Source organism: Borostomias antarcticus (genome assembly GCF_949987555.1).
Source record: "Borostomias antarcticus genome assembly, chromosome: 29".
Classification (NCBI taxonomy): Eukaryota; Metazoa; Chordata; class Actinopteri; order Stomiiformes; family Stomiidae; genus Borostomias; species Borostomias antarcticus.
This window is the reverse complement of record NC_140262.1, coordinates 2,573,793-2,596,397: the sequence shown is the minus strand read 5'-3', so window position 1 is coordinate 2,596,397 and position 22,605 is coordinate 2,573,793. Positions and strand designations below refer to the sequence as shown.

At 42.7% G+C, this 22,605-nt stretch overlaps 1 protein-coding gene across 1 annotated transcript in view; it reads right to left on the bottom strand.

Moving 5' to 3' along the window:
* The window catches only part of arid5b (AT-rich interaction domain 5B), a gene marked incomplete at both ends in the record, with an annotated part of 71,400 nt that extends 50,603 nt beyond the window's left edge, over nucleotides 1-20,797 (bottom strand). Inside the window, 3 exons of the mRNA XM_084459849.1 lie at nucleotides 13,892-14,132; nucleotides 20,196-20,450; nucleotides 20,777-20,797. Of these exons, the coding sequence (XP_084315975.1) occupies nucleotides 13,892-14,132; nucleotides 20,196-20,450; nucleotides 20,777-20,797 (517 nt within the window). The remainder of the gene's footprint in view (nucleotides 1-13,891; nucleotides 14,133-20,195; nucleotides 20,451-20,776) is intronic.
* Between the last annotated feature and the right edge of the window lie 1,808 nt (nucleotides 20,798-22,605).

Sequence of the window (22,605 nt, the reverse complement as noted above, 5' to 3'; positions counted from 1 at the left end):
GGGTTAAAATAGTGCAGAAAGTCAGTTGGGTGCACAAAGGTTGGGTTTCAAGAATGGAGAACTAGCATGCTTTGGGTAAGGACCTCTACTCTGTCGAGGGGCGGATCTGGGGCTTATTAGGTCCTACAGCAGACTCCGACACAATGGCTCTCACAGTCAGGGGCGGCCATATAAAACCTAGACGTCTGTCTGGGAAGCCAGCCACATCGTTGAGCCTCAGAGAGACCAGAACACCAGCCTTTCTCCTCTGTCTCTCCTACCTGCTGCCCAGACGAGGCCATGGCCATCACACCCTGGGCTCGCATCAAGCAAAAAAAGCAGTGACCGAACAGCCTGAATGTGGGGCTCTCTCTCTGTGTCTCTCTCTTTCCTTCCCTCCCTCCCTCTCTCTTTCTCTCCCTCCCTCCCTCCCTCCCTCCCTCCCTCCCTCCCTCCCTCCCTCCCTCCCTCTCTCTCTCTTTCCCTCAGAGATCAAATGATGAAATGAAGTCAGGATAAATCTGGCCCTGTGGTTGCTGGACCACGCAGGCTGAGTTGAAACGACTGCCAGGGAAACATGAAACACCATGCACTTGACAGCCAAGCTGAGATTACCCCTCGGTCTGTCAATGCAGCGTGTGTGCGCGCGTGTGTGTGTGCGCGTGTGTGTGTGTGTGTGAGAGTGTGGTGTCATCAAATTCATCACATACTGTATTCCTGAATTGTCAAAGGGACATAATATTAGCTGTTTTAATGGAATTACCCCCCCCCCCCTCCCCCGCCCCTCTCTCACACACACACACACACACACACACACACACACACACACACACACACACACACACACACACACACACACACACACGCACACGCAGGTCAGCTGAGACAGACAGCCAGCTGGCCTGCCAGGCCATTGATTGAGTGTTGTTTGGACGACATGGCGGCGGTAGGTCCATTCAGACAGGATTTCTCAACACATTGCGGTCAACCACATGATACACATTGGAGAGCTACTGCCACTGTTCCTATTAAATATACCCCCCCGCCCCCCATCCCCCACTCAACCTGTCTGTCTGTCTGCCTGTCTGTCTGCCTGTCTCTCTGTCTGTCGGTCTGTTTCTCCCCCCCCTCTTACTAGCAATTAGTGCAGTTGAGATTAGTTTCAAAATGTCCCTATGTTTTTATTGGGCACTCCGGACCCTTACTAATCTCACTGGGAAACTGTGTGCAATTTTAATGACTAGATTTAGCCCTGGGGAGGGAGAGAGGCCAAGAGAGGAGAGCAGAAGAGAGGAGAAGGGTCATAAACCAACCCCCCCCCCCCAACCCCCTTCTCCTCCTAACAGTCACTTTGTTAACAAACTCTAACCTTTTTCAAAGAGAGGAATTCTTATCTTTGCAATTTAATTGGTAGGGCGCGCAGTGTCATTAGAGAGCGCTGAAAATCACATTATTCAATTTCTCTTTAATATCCTTGACATGCGGCCTTTGTCAGGAGAAGAGAGGAAGAAAAAAAACAGGTGGGCACTGATTGGTTGCAAAATGGAGCCTAGAATCAGTTGGATTTAAGCCCCCGTTCATGCTATCAGATGTGGGTGAGAGGGCTCCACTTCTTAACTGTGTCAACTCTCTGTCGTGTGGCTCAAGTACCCCGTCAGATGTTCAACGCTCCGCTGTGGGAATATATTTACATAACCGCTCATACCTACCACCTGATAAAGTACACCAATTAAACCACCAGCAAAAAAAAGAGACTCATGGAAGAATGTCTGTGTGTGTGTGTGTGGGGGGGGGGGGTATTAATTATTCATGACTTGTTATTTTCACAGTTTGGCGATAAAATCTACAACACAGTGCTAGGGTTGGCTCCATCAATCAGGGGGCTGATTTGTGCGCTTGGCCCGTCTATAGCGTGGAGCTCACTCCGTGTTTGTATGGAGCTGGCTGATAAGCTCCAACATTTCAGTGGAGGATTCCATCATCTCAAAACGGAACAAAATGTCACGGGGAGATAGGAAAACAATGCATGACTAATTACAAACCCAAGCTCTTTCTCTGACAATCTCGGGGTGATTTTCTGCGCGTCTTCTAACGAGGCTGTGAGTGATAAGCGATGTGTCTGCTGAGTGATTAAGACATGACTCCCTGTAAACAAACAGCTGAGACAATGCTCCATGGATTCGCCACGAACGTGGTTCTTCTAGGTCACTGATATTCTTCCGAATCAATGTGTAATATCTCCACTTAGTGACATCACTCTAAGCACTGCGGAATGTTGCTTTAAGGCACATTCCAGCTCGGCTCCACCCTCTAAAATAACTTTAAGAAAATAAGACCTTGTGGGTGAGTGAGTCATAGGACAAGCACAGCTAAACAACCACCTGTCTGTTCCTGGTAATAGGTCACAATACCTGCTCCCAGTATAATACACTGTTACATTACAGGCTTCCAGCGTAGATGATTATCATTGTAGCCATTGTCTTTCAACGGCTACATGCTACAAGTCAACAAGTCTACAAGTCATTGCACCATCCCACGTTACACAATGCAAAGGCACAGTACCTGCCAAGGGTAGCTGTTGCAGATGTGTGAAGAATGTCTGATACTCTATTCACAGTGGGGCCACTATTCAGTCACGGGGTGGAAAATCGTTACTTTATGGCTTCCTTTTTTTATGCTCTCTTTTCTTGGGCGAGCCAAGGACAGATTGCATTTGATTACATTGAACAATTGAGCTCTTCCTGCAGTAATGGAGTTCCTACTGTACAGTAGGTTGAAAGCAGGAGACATTTGAATGTTTTTGCTCCTCTCTTGCATAATGATCCCTGGTAAACGGCGAGCAATGATGTGATCACCACCGGGTTGATAATTAGCCTACCCATCTAAATATTCACTCTCTCCACATTGTAAACATTCCCAGATCATCACAGTTTAGCTTTACAACTTGCCCAGAGCTCCTTATTGATTTCAGCTTAACAATGATAAAGTAGCCATATATCTACAGAATGTCTGTAGTAAAACATTAACAAAAGGACTTGCTGAATTACATTCTGCGAGCAGTGAACTGTTTCCAGTTTTTACAGTTATTGATTTAATGACTGCAGTGTTTCCACTTGACTGAGAAGGCATCTTCGAACTGAGGAGAGGGTGTCTAACTGGCTGTGAGCCAGGCTGGGTATGTCACAGCCACCCCATTTCTGAAAGGCTGATCGTCCGCATTTCAAAAACCCAGCCAACTGCCAGAGAATTGATATGTGCAGAAAATGTAAAAAAAAATGCAAATCTGTCATAACTGCCTACCTCCTATTTTGGTTTAGAAACGTAAACCTTTTCATATTCAAATGACCGGCTAACCTCTCCTCCAGTCTCCTCAGTCACAGAATTGTCTGTCTGTATGGGTGTGCTGTCCTTCACTTACACACCCACACACAAAACACACACACACACACACACACACACACAAAGCCTTCACGACCACCACAAGCCCCGATGAGTATGTCTCTCTCGCAGAGCGTTAAGGACACTTAGAAGTGTATCATATTTTCACCAAACCCACAGGAAGTGTTTTATTGAAACAGGCCGCCTGGAAAAATACAGCTACAACAAGTTAGCTCATGAGTCTCTGCTACCCATATAGCTATTACCCATTACCTAAACCCTTTCACGGCTGCTTCGTTAATTTAGAGTGATTGTAATTGGAGTGCCAAGAGAAACATTCAAAGACATAAAGCTTCATATATCCCCATTCACCAGGCCACAGACAAGGGTGGGGTCCCCGTTCTCCATTTCTCCTCACACCTCCCTAATGCTGTTGCTCATTTGATTCCATTTTGTTCGGGACCCAAATCGCCCCTGAGCCACATTTTCCGGAATATACCGCCGGTGTCAATGTAAAACACTTTCTGGGTGATTTATGATCACCTGGTGATATTTTATTACGTTAGACATTCCTCCCTCCCACCCCAGATCTTTCCCTCGTGTCCCTGGCGCTAAGGAGAGCGAGGCGGCCAAGCCAGTGCTTCTTTTCACTTCTCCGGTGGGCCCTGTTCCAGGTTAAGCATGGCTAAGATATTGATTGCGCTTGATTGCAAAGTTTGCATTTTTATAACGTTTGCCTTGAAACATGCAACAAGATTACACATGTTGTGTTATTATGGCAAATGAGTTAAGTTTCTTCGGCCTGGGGAGACTGAAGCCGTTAACAGAAAACAGCAATTCGGAAAGAAAAACATCTGTTATATTGATTGAACAGAAAAGGAGAGAAGCTGTACAAGCATGGTCTTGGTTGATGCATATCTATAAAGGATACTCATAATTATGTTGAGTCCAGTAAAGAGAGTAGTAGGGCGTCCAGCCAAAATGAGATTAGAGTGAGTCGACTCCAAACATTGTGGGCCGGTGAGTTATCCTTAAAGAACATGTCTGTTCATTTTCTTCTCTTGCACAACATCTGAAATGAAGACTAAATTATGATCCTGCCGTTTGAAAAATCACGACGGCTACAACTATAGTCTAAAGTGACAGCCAAAGGCAAAGAGCAAGATCGATCAATACAAATGCAATTATCATCAAAAAATATGTTTGATCCTTATTTAATGAAGCCAAAATGGTATTAATGATTCAGTTAGAGACACTCGCCTGTCAACTTCGGTGCACATGAAGGAAATTCTTCTTTGACCCCTTCTCCGCACCCTGTCAGAGCTCGATCTGTGGCACACATGGTTATCATGTTAGCATGGATTCCACTGTTCCCTCAATGAAAGATCTTGTTCCAATGCATTCAGCTGTCTCAGTTATAGAGTCCTTCAATTCTAACTACAGAACCAAAACAGAACACTTGCATCTTTCATGAGACACAACAAGCACATTATGCCCGGGCTTGAAACAGAATGTGAGACACAGCACTTGATAGGATGTGAACCATGCAGGCAGGATGTATTTTTGATCAGGTTTGCACAAAGAGCCCTTCAACGAGCCCTTATGAATTGTTTATGAGCATATTACATTAAACATAATCACTCCACAAAACCAACTAAGGAGTTGATATTTTAGGCGGAGATATGTCTTGGGGAGATTCCCATGATCATTAACGGAATCGACGTCATCATCGAACTACAAAAACATGCAATCAGAGAGAGACTGCACTCAGTACAATGCTGTTAAAGCAAAAATATAGAGGATGATATTTGCTACTGTAGCAAATATAATATCTAATAATTGTGTACTTTCCCTCTCTCTGCTGAAAGTACACAATGTCCTTGTCCTAATTCCTTTGATATAATTGCATTCGTAAAAGCTTTAGTATCTTTGCTCCACGTTTAAGCACAAACAACCTAAACACACACACACACACACACACACACATAGCTTACTGTAAGTCTGTAGGTGAGATCTGACTACTGATCATCTTACTATCAAACTTACACACCGGTGGGAAGGAAATATCCATTTTCCTACTTTTTAATGAGCAATTTAAATATGTATTAACTTAGAACGTAGGTGTCAAACAAACAGCAGAGAGATAGATCACGTCCGAGTGCGACGTCAAGGTGATTAACTTCATCTTCTTTGGTTAAAAGGGAAAATCATATTCCAACAAGCGTCTTCGAAACAATAGTTGTTCTCTTTTATAGCAGATGAGTGGGTGAAATAATTACACATTTTCACAAGAACGGGCAGGCAGACAGAGAATAATGGTGTTCGCTCAATGAAACCAATTAAGAAGCATTTAGAATGTGACACAATAGAAGGATTAGATGCTAGCTTGGATAAGGAGATGGTATGCTATCAATTAACTATTGTCCTTATTTCCATATATGCATTGGTTCTCTTTCCTTACTCTACAAGCCAAATGCTTTTCAGTCCAAAGAATAAATCATTCATAATTCCTATAGGGCCTGCCACAACCAACATGCATATTAAACAATATCTCTGTGCCTTGTTAGAGACAATGGCACTTCCTTATGGACCCTATGAGAAATTAGAGACATAAACAAGAAAAAAGAAGACATCCTTTAGTTACATATTTCCTTTGTGTGTGAGACCAGAACAAAGCCGTTGTTATGAAACAGAATGCAGAGATAGAATCCGACTTTAATGTATTCTAAACCAACTCTTTAAAAACAAGTCTGCTTCTTGTACATTGACGAACCACATAGGACTGAGGCAATTAAAGTTGCACAGTGACCCTTTGACGCCTTTCTCTCTCCGCCTAGGCTGTGGAAACAGGGAGATACGGATGCCTAACATTGTGATAAAACATGGTGCTGTTATATCAGGAAATTCTGCATTTGTCAAGTGGAACATAAAATCTATGTTGTCAATACAAACCCCACTTAGATTGGGATCCTGGGGGGACTTGAGCTCACGTTGAGCCCCCAGTAATAGTAATACAATTCCCCTGTTGGAATATCACCAGTAGGCTAGTAGCAGCGCTACTTAACCCTGTGGGAGAGTCCAGCTTCAGTATAACTGTTTACCTCTAATGGCTATTGACTGACCATCCACACCCACTCAGGAAAGGTCACTGTGACAATTGCTGGGTACCAGTGAAATGAATAATCCAGTGAAATGAATAATTGGCCAGAGCACAGGAAATAATCCGATTCAGAAATCAACTCAGTCATATTTTGAAATGAAGCACAAATGCTCACTAAATTACTTATTTCAGCTCAACGGCATACTGTATTGAGTTTGCAAATGGCATATTGCCTATCTATGATGGTTAAAGGGTCAGAGTTAGAGATTAGCGGTGGTTACCATCCAAAATTATATTTCAGGAACAGACGAGTCACATGACAACATGGATATGAGTTTGATGATTGTTTATCCTGTAGCGGCGCAGTCTGATGTGAAGTCATGTGATTCCTGCCAAAGACACTCATCTACTGCACACCAAGCTGGTTCATTCTGCACACGGAACTACATTGTTAAACATATACAGTATGAATACTCTACAGTGATGAGATGAAACCAAAACCACACTCTGGAGTACTCAGCTAAATAATAAATACTCCAGCCCCGCTCTCCTGGATATCTGGATAAGGGGCGCAACCGAGATGAATTTGATTAGTGAATAATTAAACACTCTCACAATATATTCCTCCTGCACATTAAGATCCACTGACGGGACTAAATAAAACAGATTAAAGTGCAGCGTGCTGAGTGCTATTAAAAAGCCAGAGCCGAGCCAAGGCATGCCAATAAGACCTTGAGTGTGCAGTTACGTTCCAGGACGTTTAATATTTTAAAAGGAGCCCTTTCTGTAGTTTAGTAACAGAGGTCCAGCTAGTGTGTGACACGATTGGCTGACGATAATAACATATTAGTCATCTTGACTAGATGGGGCTTGGCACCGACTCACCATAAAAATGCCAGCATTGTGTTTCCCTTCTGAAAGCCCCAGTGAGTACCCTCAGGTTAAAATTAACAATTCCACAATGGCTGCCTACTGGAGGGCAGGGGGGGGGGTGACATACTTCTCTAAGGGACAGAACACTGCCTTAACATTTAATTGAATCCCCCATCTGTTGTGAAAAAAACTAGTAAAATCTAATAAAGGCAAACAGATAGATGGTATTTTGAGGAAGTGGGGGTAAGTAGCTTGGTTAATAAGTGTTTTTTTAATGTACAAGGTATCTGGGATTTCAGGGGGGTTCTTTCATGTTACAGGAGAAGTCACATTAATAACTTGAATGTTGTTTCAATCTCAGTAATGGACAGACAATAAAACTATTCATTTCCTCCAAAGGTCAGGTTCTGGAGGCATGCACATTGTTGGAGTGTCTAGCACCACCACCACCATTATTCCAGAGAGCATGCTGGGTAGGGGCCAGCACAGGCAACCAGGGAGCACGGAAACCCAGTAAAGCTACAAAAACAAATAGGTTTGGACTTGAAACCAAACGCTGATTACGCCATGCCCGATGTTTTCTTTCTTTCTTTCTTTCTTTCTTTCTTTCTTTCTTTCTTTCTTTCTTTCTTTCTTTCTTTCTTTCTTTCTTTCTTTCTTTCTTTCTTTCCCCTCCTCCCTCCCCTCCCTCATTCTTCATGCCCATGAAAATGGCTCCATCGTTATTAGCAAACCAACTGACTCTTTTTTTTTCTTGCTATAGTTTCCACTCCAGATCACAATACAATACAGCTCACAGACTTTAAAAAAGGCTGGCCTCTGTCCACAGTTTAGTCATGAGGGGAGGAACTAAGGGTATAGACAGATCAGTGTGTTATAATAGACAATAAGCCTTGTTAACGTCTCAAACAACCCAGGCCAATAATCAAAACATCATGACTATTAAACCAAGAGAGAGAGAGAGAGGCTGAAACAGACCACTGAACCACTCAATACCAGAACTGTGGCTGCTAACAAACACTGGAGAAGAAAGTTTAGCCCAAATAAAACACTCATTTAATTACTAGGGAATGTTTGGGCTATTAAATGATTTTTGGGGTGGAAGAAATATCCTTCAGCTGCTTGTTTTCTGTCTCGTTGATTTGCCTGAGCGGGAGCAGCCAAGGTTTTCTCTATATAGGCTAAAGAACTAGGCTTGCCAAGCCTGAAAATGAAAATGAAATTACATGCAAGTTTGAGCAAGCTAGTATAGAGAGAGAGAGAGAGAGAGAGAGAGAGAGAGAGAGAGAGAGCACAGCAGCAGTTAATAAATAATGATTTTGCTTGTATAGAAATATGGTTGCAGCGCCTTTGCATAACAACACTCTTTGTAACAGGTTCCTCAAATATAGGACACAATTTCCCTTCCAAAAGCACCGGCCTGACAACATGATTTGAATGTACTGTAGCAGAATAAATTACTGTTGCTTGTAAACTGCTCACTCACTCACTCACTGCTGCGTCAGTCAGCAAAATATCTGGCACACAATATTCAAGATGTGAGAGAAGAGAAAATAGCACTGTAAATCATTTATACCACTTGTCATCTATCTATCTATCTATCTATCTATCTATCTACCTACCCATCTATCTATCTATCTATCTATCTATCTATCTATCTATCTATCTATCTACCTACCTACCTACCTACCTATCTATCTATCTATCTATCTATCTATCTATCTATCTATCTATCTATCTATCTATCTATCTATCTATCTGTCTGTCTGTCTGTCTGTCTGTCTATCTATCTATCCATCTATCTATCTATCTACCTACCTACCTACCTACCTACCTACCTACCTACCTACCTATCTATCTATCTATCTATCTATCTATCTATCTATCTATCTATCTATCTATCTATCTATCTATCTATCTATCTATCTATCTATCTATCTATCTATCTATCTATCTCATAGTGGGCGAGTGAAAAGATTACATTGTCGGCAGAACTGACCAACTGCTGAGTAGATATGAGAGTGAATAAATGGCACCAGGCTGTCGAAATGAGAACCAGATAGGAGGAGACACATAAACCCGCAATACTGTCTTCTCTCTTTTTAACTTTGGTGTGAAACATCTCCCTTTCTTTAGACGCGCTCTTTCATAAATAGAAGCGGTCTTCTGTGAGAGCCCAACAGTACGGCTCTGCAGATCACAGTCTGCTGCTGTAGCTTACTATGCTGTAATTGTACAGGCCCTTGTAAACACATCATCCACACAGTGGGATACAAGCCGGCGGTGATTATATCATCTTCTTCCTCCAGGTGTAGATATAAAAGAGCATAAAAGAGAGGTTTTTTTATGTTATCTTAGGGATGGGATTTAGTTTTTTTTCTCACACTGTTTAAGTGAGCAGTCAGTAAGCTTATAAGCACATCCGGAGGTGTAGCATTACCATCCAGTTGGCCTGTGAGTGAAACATCTCAACATACACACACACTCACTCCCGAACAAACACAAACACACACACACACACACACACACACACACACAGCAACACTCTACTAACGACTGGGTGTGGCTTTAACATCCCAGTTACAGGATAATAAAGGGCTTTTTGTTAAAGGAAATCCATATGATATTCTCCTCTTATCAAAGCTTAAATGTTAAAAAACACTTCCTGTTTCACCTATCTCACCGAGCAAGTAGACAACCTAGGAGGCGATGTAAAACACTGGTGTCTAAAGTGGGACTGTCACAATATGCAGGATTCCACACGATAGACTTGACATGACCCGGAAAACTGTCTTCGGAGAATAATGAGCTGCAATGGAACAAGGTTTCCAGCACCTGCTGGTGAAATAAGAAGAAATACATCATGGTGACAAAAGTCAAACATCCACTGACTATATCTAACTGAGAAGACATATACTGTCATAACAAATCCAGCCGTTATGAGGATTGATCAAAGTTCATTACTCCTGGCAGTTGTTATTGTATACTGCAATTTCAATCATTCCCCTAACAACTCCATTGTTCAAATGCAGAAAGAGGCCACTTTGGCATATCAGGAGATAAAACAGCCGATGAAATATTGTCCCAGTAATTGCTTCCCACGCACTTCAAGTTGGCAGGCTGTCAAGCTATCCCTTTTCGATGACACAAATCCAGTGTCCAGTGCTACGTGAGGACAGGCTACCACTCTCTGAACGCAGCCTGCGGTCATGAATTACAATAGTTGGGTTGTTTCGGTTTTAAAATGTCACCTAATTGAAATATGAATTTAGCCTGGACCTACACGCAGCAAAAGTACCTTTGGTTTGAGCTTTATGATTGGCCCAAGAGGACATCCCCATGGGAGGGTGGAATCTACCCAAATACAGGTCACAGGCAAGGTTACCTTATCATGGGAGTGTGATTCCAATCCAAACCATGCCCACTACAACTCACTATCTGTCACGGTTTGTAGTTGTTGTTTTTTGCGTGAGGTGAAAATGAACCAGTTTCATTCCGGTATGCACATTAGTTAGAACAGCAGTCCAGAGGTGAACAGCTAATCTCCATGGAGGAATGGTAATATCCCCACCAGCGATCCCTCTGCTTACTGACCCACTGCTAATACCACAGGATCTTTCGGGCTGTCCTCCTGTACTGTCTCCCCTGAGATAGGGCTTAAAATATACCCCCCTGCCCTCCCTCCCTCCTCTTCTCTCCTCCACTCTTCACTACTCGAACCGCCGGGCTAGATAGGGCTCTTAAAATCTAATTATATTCCAGAGGCCACCTGACAGAAGATGAGAGTACAAGCAGATTAGCAGGGATCTATTGTCAGTTTTTCGTTTAGTCTGAGAATGGCTCTTACAAAACATGATAAAGAGAGTAAATAATGCCCGAGCAAATGAGCTGTTCAGATAATCCTAATTGACGGCCTTTTCTAGCAAGTAAACGCTGCACTCTGTCTCCTGGCAGTTTTCTAAACCAGGCGGTAAGCCTTGTGTCTGATTGGTGTGCCGAGAAACCGTTTCCTTTCCTTCATTAGAAAAACACACACAGCTCTTTTCCTCAGGTGAACAGTCTCTGTTTCTCTCGGCTGTTTCAATTTCGGGAAAATAAACTATTTCTTTTCTAAGCATCAGCGCACACGCTCTGATTTTTCACTCGTGAATTGAAGCAATTTCCATATCACATTTAGACAGCACTCTCTTTATTTGGAGAAAGAACATGACGACTGTTTGAGTCAGAGTCACAGCCGGTATAGAAGACTCAAGTCCTCCTCATTTCGTTCAAATGACTCAAAATCATCGCTTCAATTCAGTATCAAATGAGTTTACTCTGAAAACAAAAAGCCAATTATTACATTTGAACATGTCTCTCGAGGAGAAATGGACTCTTTTAGGGAGGTACAAGCAGGCCAAAGCCTCAGAGCAAAGTTGACAGGGCTTAATTCATGCGCTTGTGTCAATTAATGGCTGATTTCCATCAGAAACGCTGCTTTTTAAAGGTCCCCTCTCTGACACTGAAAGGCTTCAGCCTACTGAATGATCCCTCTCTTTCTCTGGGCAACAAAGAGAGCAAATTTAAACGCGAGGGAGGGAGAGAGGGAGTGGGAGAGAGGAAGAGTGAGAGAGAGACAGAGAGAGAGAGAGAGAGACAGAGAGAGAGGAAGAGAGAGAGAGAGAGAGAGAGAGGATGGCCTGTTTTTTTGCCAGGAGATTCTTGCTTACTGGGCGTATCTGGAGGCACTTTGAATAACTGCCTGCCTCATCCTTAGAGCACAAACAAGCTAATACAATCATTAAAAAGCCACCTATTAACATCACAAAAAAATACCCACAGACACGCAATACACAAAAATAATAAGGTTACAAGGCTAACCTGCTACGCATAAATCACACCCCCTTTTTCCTCCTCTCCACTGTCCTCCAGGCTTATTGATTCCAGGCTGTAGCCTCATGTAAGCTTTCAGTGACAAAGCATCCATTATTGATCTCCCTATCTAATCTCTACATAGGAATCTAATACTTCAGGCCATTGAAGCATTCAAGGGCAATTTAACGTTCGCCTCCGTGAGACTGAGACAAAACCATATGCAAATCCGCAGGACCGTGGGAGTCAGGCTATCCATTGCAGTTCAATTAGAGACACCACAAAAAGGGCTATAATATACACGGACATAAAATTACTGTGTGGCAGTGAAGCTCCACCAAAGCCAAAAATATAGGCAATATCTTCCTCAAGAGGTTATATCCCGACACACAGCAGATACAATGTTAGGATGAAGAGACCTAAGTTGGAATCCCCGCGTTAACAGAACAACTGAAAACAGAAGGCATTTTACAACCTGACCCCCAGGTGAAGATTTGAAAGAGGGAGATGGTTTACAGACTATCATTGCCATGTAAGGCCATTTCCCCCCGCTTCAAAGCAGGTATCTCCCTCTGCACAGAAATCCAGCCAAAAATGACATGTTTACAGGGTCATAAAGCCTACTCCACTGCTCCCCTACCCGGCTGTGATAACTGAGGCATGTTACACATGTATATATGCGTGTCGTGTGGGTTTAAAGTGCACCCTACACCACCATTAAAGCCAAATGGAAAGCCAACCTTCCTCACTGGCTGTCAGTCACGCCTGCCTCTATCTGTGTGTAAGCGAGCTGTGGCTACTGTACTGGGCCAGCTTTCACTAAAGGTTACAGACCAATGCGGTGAGGCCAATGTTAGTCATTGATCTAGGATAATCATTCAGGAATGAGAACGCTGTTGGAGATAGATAACATGTCAACGTTAAGATGTCAAGTATGAGGTATCGTGTGTATGCCAAATGTGTGGTTAGACAGAGTACTTGAATCTCTTTAATCTGCACTACAAATCCAAAGTGGCAGTATTCCCACACACAGATCGAGCTAAGTATTACTTTCACAACAGGCCATGGAGTCTATGGTACTGTTAAAGCCAGGTCTAGCATATACTCACAATGTCGTCTGGCATCGCGAGACTCACAGCCTCCCCTTATTAATCAGCCCTCGTGTCCACCCACCCCCTCTCACAAACACGAGAGTTACTGTAGTTGAAGATTAAAAATAACTATAATGAGAATGTTGTGAAACCACAGGGGGGGGGTGGGTGAGTGTTTGTGTGTGTGTGTGTGTGTGTGTGTGTGTGTGTGTGTGTGTGTGTGTGTGTGTGTGTGTGTGTGTGTGTGTGTGAGGGGGGTGGGCGGTCACTAGTTAATCAGAGCTGATGTCAAACATTCTCCAAGCTCCCCTGCCTGAGCGTCTGGACAAATGAACACAGAAACTGGGACACAAACATTGGTGCGAGATCAAATAATCAATGTGATTGATTGCACATCTTACGAGTGCTCGTTTGTCAAGGCTGGGTAAAAGGAGCTGCGCTCTCCGCGTACATAATGTCTGCTTCATTATTCCATGACTCTAACGCTGCACGCTGAGGGAGGCAGCGGCAACGATCAAGGAGAAGAAAGAAATGGAACAGGTCCTTGAGCTGCATGTGTAATAGAGAGAGAGAGAGAGAGAGAGAGAGAGAGAGAGAGAGGGAAGCACATCATATTTACCTAGTTCGGCCTTCTCCTTTAGAACGTCTTTGAAGTTGAGGCCACTGTTGAGTGTTGACTCCCTGTACCGGAGAAGGATGGGGTCTCTCTGGCCGTTCTTGCCCAGCTCCCGAAGCACCGCGCTGGGCTTCAGGGGCACGGCCTTCAGCCCCCTGGTCCATCCTGACGAGTCCCACTCTGTCCATTTGACCAGGTCCTCCAGGCGCACGATGACCTTCTCTGACACGGCGATGATCTCATCCTGGAGGACACAGGTGGACCCAAAGACTACCATTAGACCAAGAGGACGGCCACGTGGTCCGATGTTTACACTTAGACTTACATGTCTTGGCTTCGGCTGTCTCATCACGAGAGCGTAGTTCCGAACCATCTCTTCTACATGGCCTCTAAAGTGTTTATGAAAGCTTAATTAAGTCTTTATGAGTTACAATCTGGTTTAAGTGGTACTGAATTTCATATTAAACATAAAATCTCCATTAAATGGAGAGCTGGGCCCTGAGACCAGAGCTGCATAGTAATATGGGTTCCTCCACCCTGATGAACAATGCCAGAGAAACCTTATTAGGGCCTTCACTGTTAATGCAAATGATTTCACATAAATCACTGCATGAAAATCAATACAGCCACTATGAAAGATGATCCTTCTTTTTCTAGGCCAGAACTGCATCTTCCGAGAGATGACCGAATTATCAAATATTCCTTCACTTTCAACGGAACAATCTCGATATTGAGAGTCCCCCCGCTACATTATGCATCCTCTCTTCCTGGATGGATAGACGCACCGAACCGCCTTCTCTACTGCTGCCGGCCCAGATAAGCGCGTCTGCCAAATAAACACATGATTCATTAAAAAAGGCAATAAAGCCATGCTTGTAACCTGGCAATGAGTAACACAGAGGTCCGCGGTCGGCGGAGGGCTCTGCTGAGCAGATGTGTCAGTAGCCTATTTCACAGAACCCTTTATCAGGCAATATGACTGACTCCACTTCTCTCTCTCTCTCTTGCTTTTTCACTTTCTCGCTACCCTTTCTTTTCCTGTCTCCCCCATCTATTTCTCTCTCTCTCTCTCTCCTCTCTCTCTCTCCATTCTCCCGGAGCTACGCAGCACACAGCCAATAGAGGCCTTAACTGCTTTCTTTGCATTTTCCTGCACATTTTCCCTAGCGTGACCCAATACAAGCAAACATAGATCACAGAGAATAGCGACTCCATACCGAGACGAATACACCCTCTTTTACTCGCTGCTCTGGCGGGCGATGTCTTTGCCTCTGTAGGCAGAATCAGGTACAGTGCAGCTTTTTGCTGATCATACCATTTATAATTAACTTCCTTTTATGTGCGGAGAATGAAAAATGACTTTTGTTTTAACTCAGGCTAACAATAGCTTTCACTGGGGGATAAAGGCGTCCTACAGATCGATGGTTGCAATGAAGTGTCTTTGAAAACTCCATCTGTTTTTTTTTACAATGAGAAATGTTCCAATATCCTACTGGGTTCCAGTCTATATTTCATATCCTATGGTTGAATATTGGCACACGCCATCACCAAAGTCCCTTGGAGTTCCTGCAGACTATCCACCTTTAAATTCCCTAGTCTGACCAGTGATGACTGTAGCCCTGTTTCTAATTATCATCTGAGTTTGGGTGGTTGGGGTAAATGCTATTCCAATTAATTCAATGAGTGAGTCTAATTTGAACTGCAAAACACTGTTTTATTCAAAAAAAGGCTTCTTATTTTCAAGGATTTCAATAGAAATTCAGAATTGCTGAAATGTAATCAGAATTGACCCTGCTTCAGAGAGCTGCTTCAGCTAAGGCATGTGTTTTCCTGCTCCTGTGGATCAACCCTAATGGCGACACAAGCAAACTTTACTATGAGATCATGTGCTCCAGTCGTCCACTTTGAAGATCTGACACCACTCACTAAGCAGGGCCCCTGAGTGAAATATTACACAAGCTAGCTCCCTTTCTGCTGGGCTGGGTCATTCGCAGACTATAAAAGATAAGTTCCTGCTGGTATTGTTTACCTTTGCAGGTTGTAAAAGACATTCTGATAATAATTACAAAACAAAACAAAAACAGAATTCATTGCATTTGATTTAAAAGATGGTTTCCCTCCCTCTTTGTGGAGTGTCTGGTTCTAAAACAATAGAGTCCTTGTAATTATACTATAAGACGGGAGGGTTTGGGGCAGGATGGGGGGTGGGGGGGTGGGGTGGGGGGGTTCCTTAGAGAAGCAACACAGAGAGCCCCTCAAACGACGTCACGCTGAGAATGTTTCACTCTGCTGACTCTGAGGGTCAGGCTAAGAATTCCTCAGGTCACGGCAGATTTGTACACCTGCTTGCATGCATATTGAATTATTGACCTGGTAACATGAAAAATGTGCCCATACAGATGGAGCTGTTTTTTTCTTCTCCCCCCACCCTTAAAAAAAGTTTGGTCCCATTTAAAAAGAGAAAAGTTAAATGAAGTATTTCTTCTGCTTCATTCTGGTAATAATTAATCTTGCTAGGAGCTAGGAGAGTTAATTGCTTGGTGATGTCTGAGTGCTACCCGGCCACTGAGCTAAACCCATTATTATATTGGCACACAGAAAAAGCCAAACACCAAAGGATTATGTTATTATGTGTTTCTATCCATGACAAACAACATGGTTGACTCACAACTTTTAAAAGCTACCCGATACTTAACATGGTGTAATTTAGTATCACAGTGTATTATCACAAAAGTTCAAATCCTTATTTTAACAGACTTGTTGCAACTCTTCACTATCCTCCCCCATCATCTTGAAAGTGCTGTTTCATTCTCTCCTACCACCATGACAAAGACAAACACTCAGGAGCCTATTGTATATCACACCAGCATGCTACATTCACTAACATGCTCTGACTCGACCTGCAAATATCACGCCAAGGAATATTAACTTTGGGGAAAGGAAGAAAAAAACGACAACAAAAACAGATCAAGCTGATGATCTCATTTGAACTATAAATATGTTCTGCAGGCATTCAGACACAAACATGGCCGTCCGCCAAGCAGCAGAGATAGTAGGTCTGGAGTGAAGCCACAACGTTCCTTCACTCCCGAGTCACAAGCCTGACTATTCAGTAATCCACATGACAACCAACCAAACAACCGAGGGAGAAATGATTAGATGATTTGCATCTTGTGTTCTGCTCAAGTCACATAACAGGGGAACTGCCTTTTTTGGAATCTATACTCTATACTCAGATTGAGGCCTGCAAAACAAACATTTATGTTGCAGTTACAGATTGTTCCGGTTCAGCCCGTTGTATACAAATAACTAATACTGAAAATTGCTGTGTTGTTTGTGAAATGCAATAGTGGCTCTGTTTATAAAATACAGAGCTGTTTTAGTAGGGCTGTTATGACACATAAGTGCTTTTTTTTCAGAGGGATCTCAGATATTGCCTCAGCCTTGGGTGCAGCCATGCACAGAGAGCCTAATACTCAGAGCTACAAAGCTGTTCAACAACTGGCTCCAATTAACATGAAAAGCCAAAGAATGTTAAGTGGCTCAGTTTTGTAACCAAGCCACTTTAGTTTCCACAGATGATATCACCCATGCAAAAATACCCTCTGCCTAAAATCTGACAAATTACTTATAAACATTTAACAAAAGGACCACAAAATCCCATCTGGTGTGTTCCACCTCTGACAACAGGCAGGATAGCCTATACGGTGGAAAACAAGTGTTTGACTTCATTGGAAGAGTGTTATCTCAAGTTCAATCCCTTATGGAATGCCCTGGCAGGCATGCAGCCCTAGAGGAGTGCAGTGGCGAGATTATCAAGTCAAGTTGAACAAAGTAAAAACATGCCACATGTCTGAGTGGGGAGTGTAACGTTGCCCTCTCTAGGCAGTCAGGCCACAAGTGTTAGATTCTACAGAGCTGCCAGAGAGAGCGAGGGAGAGGGGGGAGGAGGGAGGGAGGGAGAGAGAGAGAGAGAGAGAGAGAGATTACTGCTAGCACAGTTGCTGTCCCTGTCTCTTCTATTCAGCTAATGAATGACAAAGTCAGGCCTAGGGGAAATGACATCACCTGAGTGTAGAAATGTGGAACCAGGGTATACCCCTCTGTATCCCAACAACCAGTTAGTTATTCACACACTCACACTCACGAGGATGATGAGTCTTTTTGGGGACAAAAAGATTTACAAAACACTTATATCTCAAGGTCATGGGAAGCTTTTTAGACGCTACTACTGCAGAATAAAAACATTATTATCAACAGAAACTGAAATGAAATCACACAAAGTCAATAAAGAAAAAAATAACAGATTATAACTACAACCCACAAAGATCCACGTGATAAATTAATAATTTGTGCACGTGCCCCTCTTAAACTTAATCACGCCTTATCTAGGCGTTTGGATGATTCTGTACAAATGCAAATGTAATTCAATTGGACAATTTGCTGAGTGCATCATCTTTTGTAGCTGCAGTGACTTTGGCCCGGCTCATATTACCGCAGGTGGCTCAGGTTGACACTCCATCACATTGTTATTCAGATTCGCCATATGGCTCACATTTTCCAACAGCGTTTAAAACATTCAAGGACTAATGGCTGACGCACAGGCAGCGTAAGTCAACAAATCATCATGTTACAGAAGAGTGGCTGATCATTGATTACAGCTGATCAATACAAATATACAATGAAGTCATAGCATATATAGGTTTGTCTGTACACACCACTTCTAAATTATGCTAAAAATATGTCTTGCTGGGGCATTGTCCTTGAGCAAGTAATATTATCCCTCTATTCCCCTGGCCGCGCTTGGAACACTAATCATATGGGGCTGCTCAATAAATTTGAAACGCAAATAACTCCAAGGGGGGGGTGGGGGGGGCTGAGGCTAGCTATGACAAGTTTAGGAAGAGGACAGGGTATGATCAACTGTGTCAACACGGAGGTTAAGTCTAATGTTTTTCCTCCATTCCACCTCGTTACTTTGTCTAAACAGCCAAAAGCCCAAGGTCGACTCAGCCAAGCAGTTTGTATTCCCTTTTAATATTCATAATCATTCCGCGGAGTAACCTTGACATTTTCTTAAAGGCAACACATAAAAACCTGTTGCTTATTATGAAAGGGTAATTTGATACACCGCTCCTCGGGGGGAGGGGGGGGGGGAGTACAATAAAAGTTCAGCAGTGGGAGTTGTTTTCTTTGTAATCTGGCTTTGCTCATTATCCCGGCAGAACAAGATGAAACAGAACTCATATAACTAGCGTTGATATATAGAGAGCAGCTGTTTCTGTGATTTCGCCATATTTCCACTCTGCGTTACATTATTGCCGCAACAACGCTGACAGCCTACATGAGAAAAAAAAAGTCCAGCCAGGCAGTTAAGGGGTTAAGTTTTCATGAGCAAAGCACATATTTCCCTTTCTCACAAATTGCACTGATAGCAAAGCCCTGTTGGTGATACGGCATGAAGCCGCGGCACTTTGACATAATAACCTTCATAAATGTCATTCGCTCCCTTTAAGGCGGGAGGGAGAGAGAGAGAGAGCCTGCTTTATCAGCTTGCCATTATTAATCAATTCCCACTGACCGAGAGCGTTTGAGCGCGTATGGGGAAAATGTCCGCTTCCAATACAGTGCTTTTTACTGAGAGACCGGAGCGCATTCATGTCTTTATGATCGCGTTGCTTAACATTTGCAGCAAGCGATTAAACCTGACAGATCACATTCTGGATCTTGTTGCGCGATCCTTCACGCTCTAACGTGTTAATTTAGCTTTTCAAAACGCCCACGACAATAAGGAATTCCAATTTGTCATTGTATCCAAGACCATTAATCATCCTAGCTATAAGCCAACGCTGACAAAATAAAAGGCGTTTGATTTATAGAACCGTGCGTAATTTCCGCACACTTTACCAAACGGTCACACGAAACATGGAAATCACTCAACTTTATAACATCTCAATAATGCTTTTAGAAAGATAACATTCCAACCAACACTGCCATTGCATTACAGACAAAAATTACAATTCAAGCGTTGGAGCACGAGGATTGTGTAGGGGAAACAGCATGTCCACGTTTAGTGTTTGTCATAGGCTATGAATAACCAGATTAGCCTACATATATAGGAAATATGTTGCGCGTATTAGTCTTTGTGACAGAAAACAGAAAGAATATCAAACCACAGAGGCTGTATATAAGCTATTGTAGGTCAAATCCGCAATGACACATCGATATTAAATTATTTTAAATGTTAAACAGAGCAGGAATGCCGCCAGGCTGTGAAGCATGGCATGTAGAAAATATCCGCAATTACCTCTCCGTGACTGACAGTTCTCCCCTGGGGGGTATCTTCGGGGAGAAAATAAAGTTTGGAGCTGGATAAAAGTTGTTTGGTCGTCTTTTCTTCCCATAGCAGCTGGAGTTCTGCTATGCAAATGGGTTCCCCTGGCTTACATCTCACGAAGAAAAAGTCGCCAAGGGACAATATTCTTGGTTTTCCTTCAAGGTGAAACCTAAAAGCCTTGTAGAAAATGTAAGGTCCGTGCGAACCGCAAGGTGAGCCGACCCACTGCGGAAAGAGCAATACGAGATTATTTTCACACATTGCCAAAGCGCATAAAAGAATAAACTCAAAGCAAATAGCAACAAATTGCATTTGAGATACGATAATTGAGAACAGAGAAATAATTTACGATGGCAATATTCTGTTCAGGCTATACCCTCCTTAATGGAAATTCACTGATATAACATTATGATAATTATTAATAAAAATAATAAAGTTATGACCAAAAGTTTCCTTATGAGAATATATCACAAATGTATAAATATATCCATAACTTTGGCATCCATAAGAAAGAAATTGATAGCTCAAAACACAAGCAGAGTAGATAATACCATGAGTGAGTTGGGCTCCATCGCGAGGTTCTGAATTGATTAAACTCTACATTCTCTCCAAACTTGTTGGCTTGAATGGATTGCAAACGGTCCTGGAAGTCTACAATATTTGCGCACGGAAGATCCCGCCCTGCGTCAATATGAAGTCAAAGTAGATCCAATCTTGCAACACAAAAATGTGTGAAAAAGTAATCTAATATTTTTCCAGACCACCATGTTTCGAATAGAGCCTTTTGTTCTGTTTTTACAATGAAATATTGTCATATTAAATTCATAAACATGATGGGTACATGCGCCTACTCTGACCGCATTACATAATCTGCGTCCAGTAAAAAATCCAAACAATCAAATTCTTTCAACTGCTCTTGCCATCTGAATAATACGTCCGTTTTCTTCAATGCGAGGACGCATACGTTATTTATTCAGCCGTTTTTGAGTTAATGACACAGTAATACGCGTAATTACCCGCTTATGTCCCTGCCAGGACCTGCAGCAAGGACGTTTGTATGTGGTAATAGAAAGAACATTTCCTGCAGACCTGCGGACAGAATCAGAGGCGCTCGTCTTCCTATTTCTAGAATGCATGCTCTCTACTGTATCCATGCATGCTCTCTACTGTATCCATGCATGCTCTCTACTGTATCCATGCATGCTCTCTACTGTATCCATGCATGCTCTCTACTGTATCCACTTTCGTCCGAAATGCCACTTGTGATATCTCTCCCGCGCGTGCACAGTGGGCAACAGAATTGAGGCAACGGGAGTGGGGGGCAGTCATAATACAGCTACATTATTTAGATCTCTTATTGGAGCAGATCATTATTCTATCGGCGGTTTGTGTTGTAAGGATCGGGTCAACGTCTTGTAAAAGCTTTAACTGTAAATCTCGCCGTGGTCTTTGAACATTTTTATGATTGGTGTTGACAAGGCACGCGGATGCGTGTGGAATGCGCGTGTTGGAGTCTCGTGTGTTTTGTTCATGTATAAATATATCAATAATGTTTTGAGTATCAGTAATGTTTTGTTCAACCCGCTGTATAGTCGCTGTTCTTTGATACCGAGGCATCATTAATGATCTCCAAAAGCTTTTATCATTCCGGTGACGACGGAGCTTTTGGCTGCCGCGCGCACGAGAATGACAAATTTGTTTACGCGCAATAGTGCTTACAGCAAATTTGTTAATGGTGTACTTAAATGTTGGCCTTTGTTTCCCTGTTCGGTGTATTGAGCAATCTATTAAAGGAGTGGCTTTGGCAAACTGCAACGCGATTTAACGCAGAGCCGAGAATTGCCGGGTTGTTTCTGTACAATAAGTCCTACGCGATTCGAAGATGTAGCCATAACGTCAGCTATTTATATGCGCGTTATGCAAGGTTTTATCTGTCACGAGGGGGAGCCGTGCAGAATTAACTCGATAAATTATATTTTCTTCGGGATATTAACTTTTTCACAGACTATTTAATTAACCTATTGTGCTGCCTCGTACTGTAGGCTAACATCCAGAAAACAATCATTGTAATAGTTATGTAATATATTAATATTGATTTGGGTTCAAATACCTAATCTTTAGGAAAATTAAACAACTACAATGTTATTAAATTGCTTTAACGTGGTAGCATGGACACTTTCCATTTTGACTAAAATTACCATTTAGCCTCTGGCTCTCAATCAATCACCAGTAATTATAGCCAAGCTTCTTCATCAAAACCAAATTGTGAGTGACATATTCTAGTCATAGTCTATATTCTATCTTATATTGTACATGCAGGTTAATGCATTAGAGCAAATAATTATATTTTGCATCTAAAGAGCCAACTTTGTTATATGCA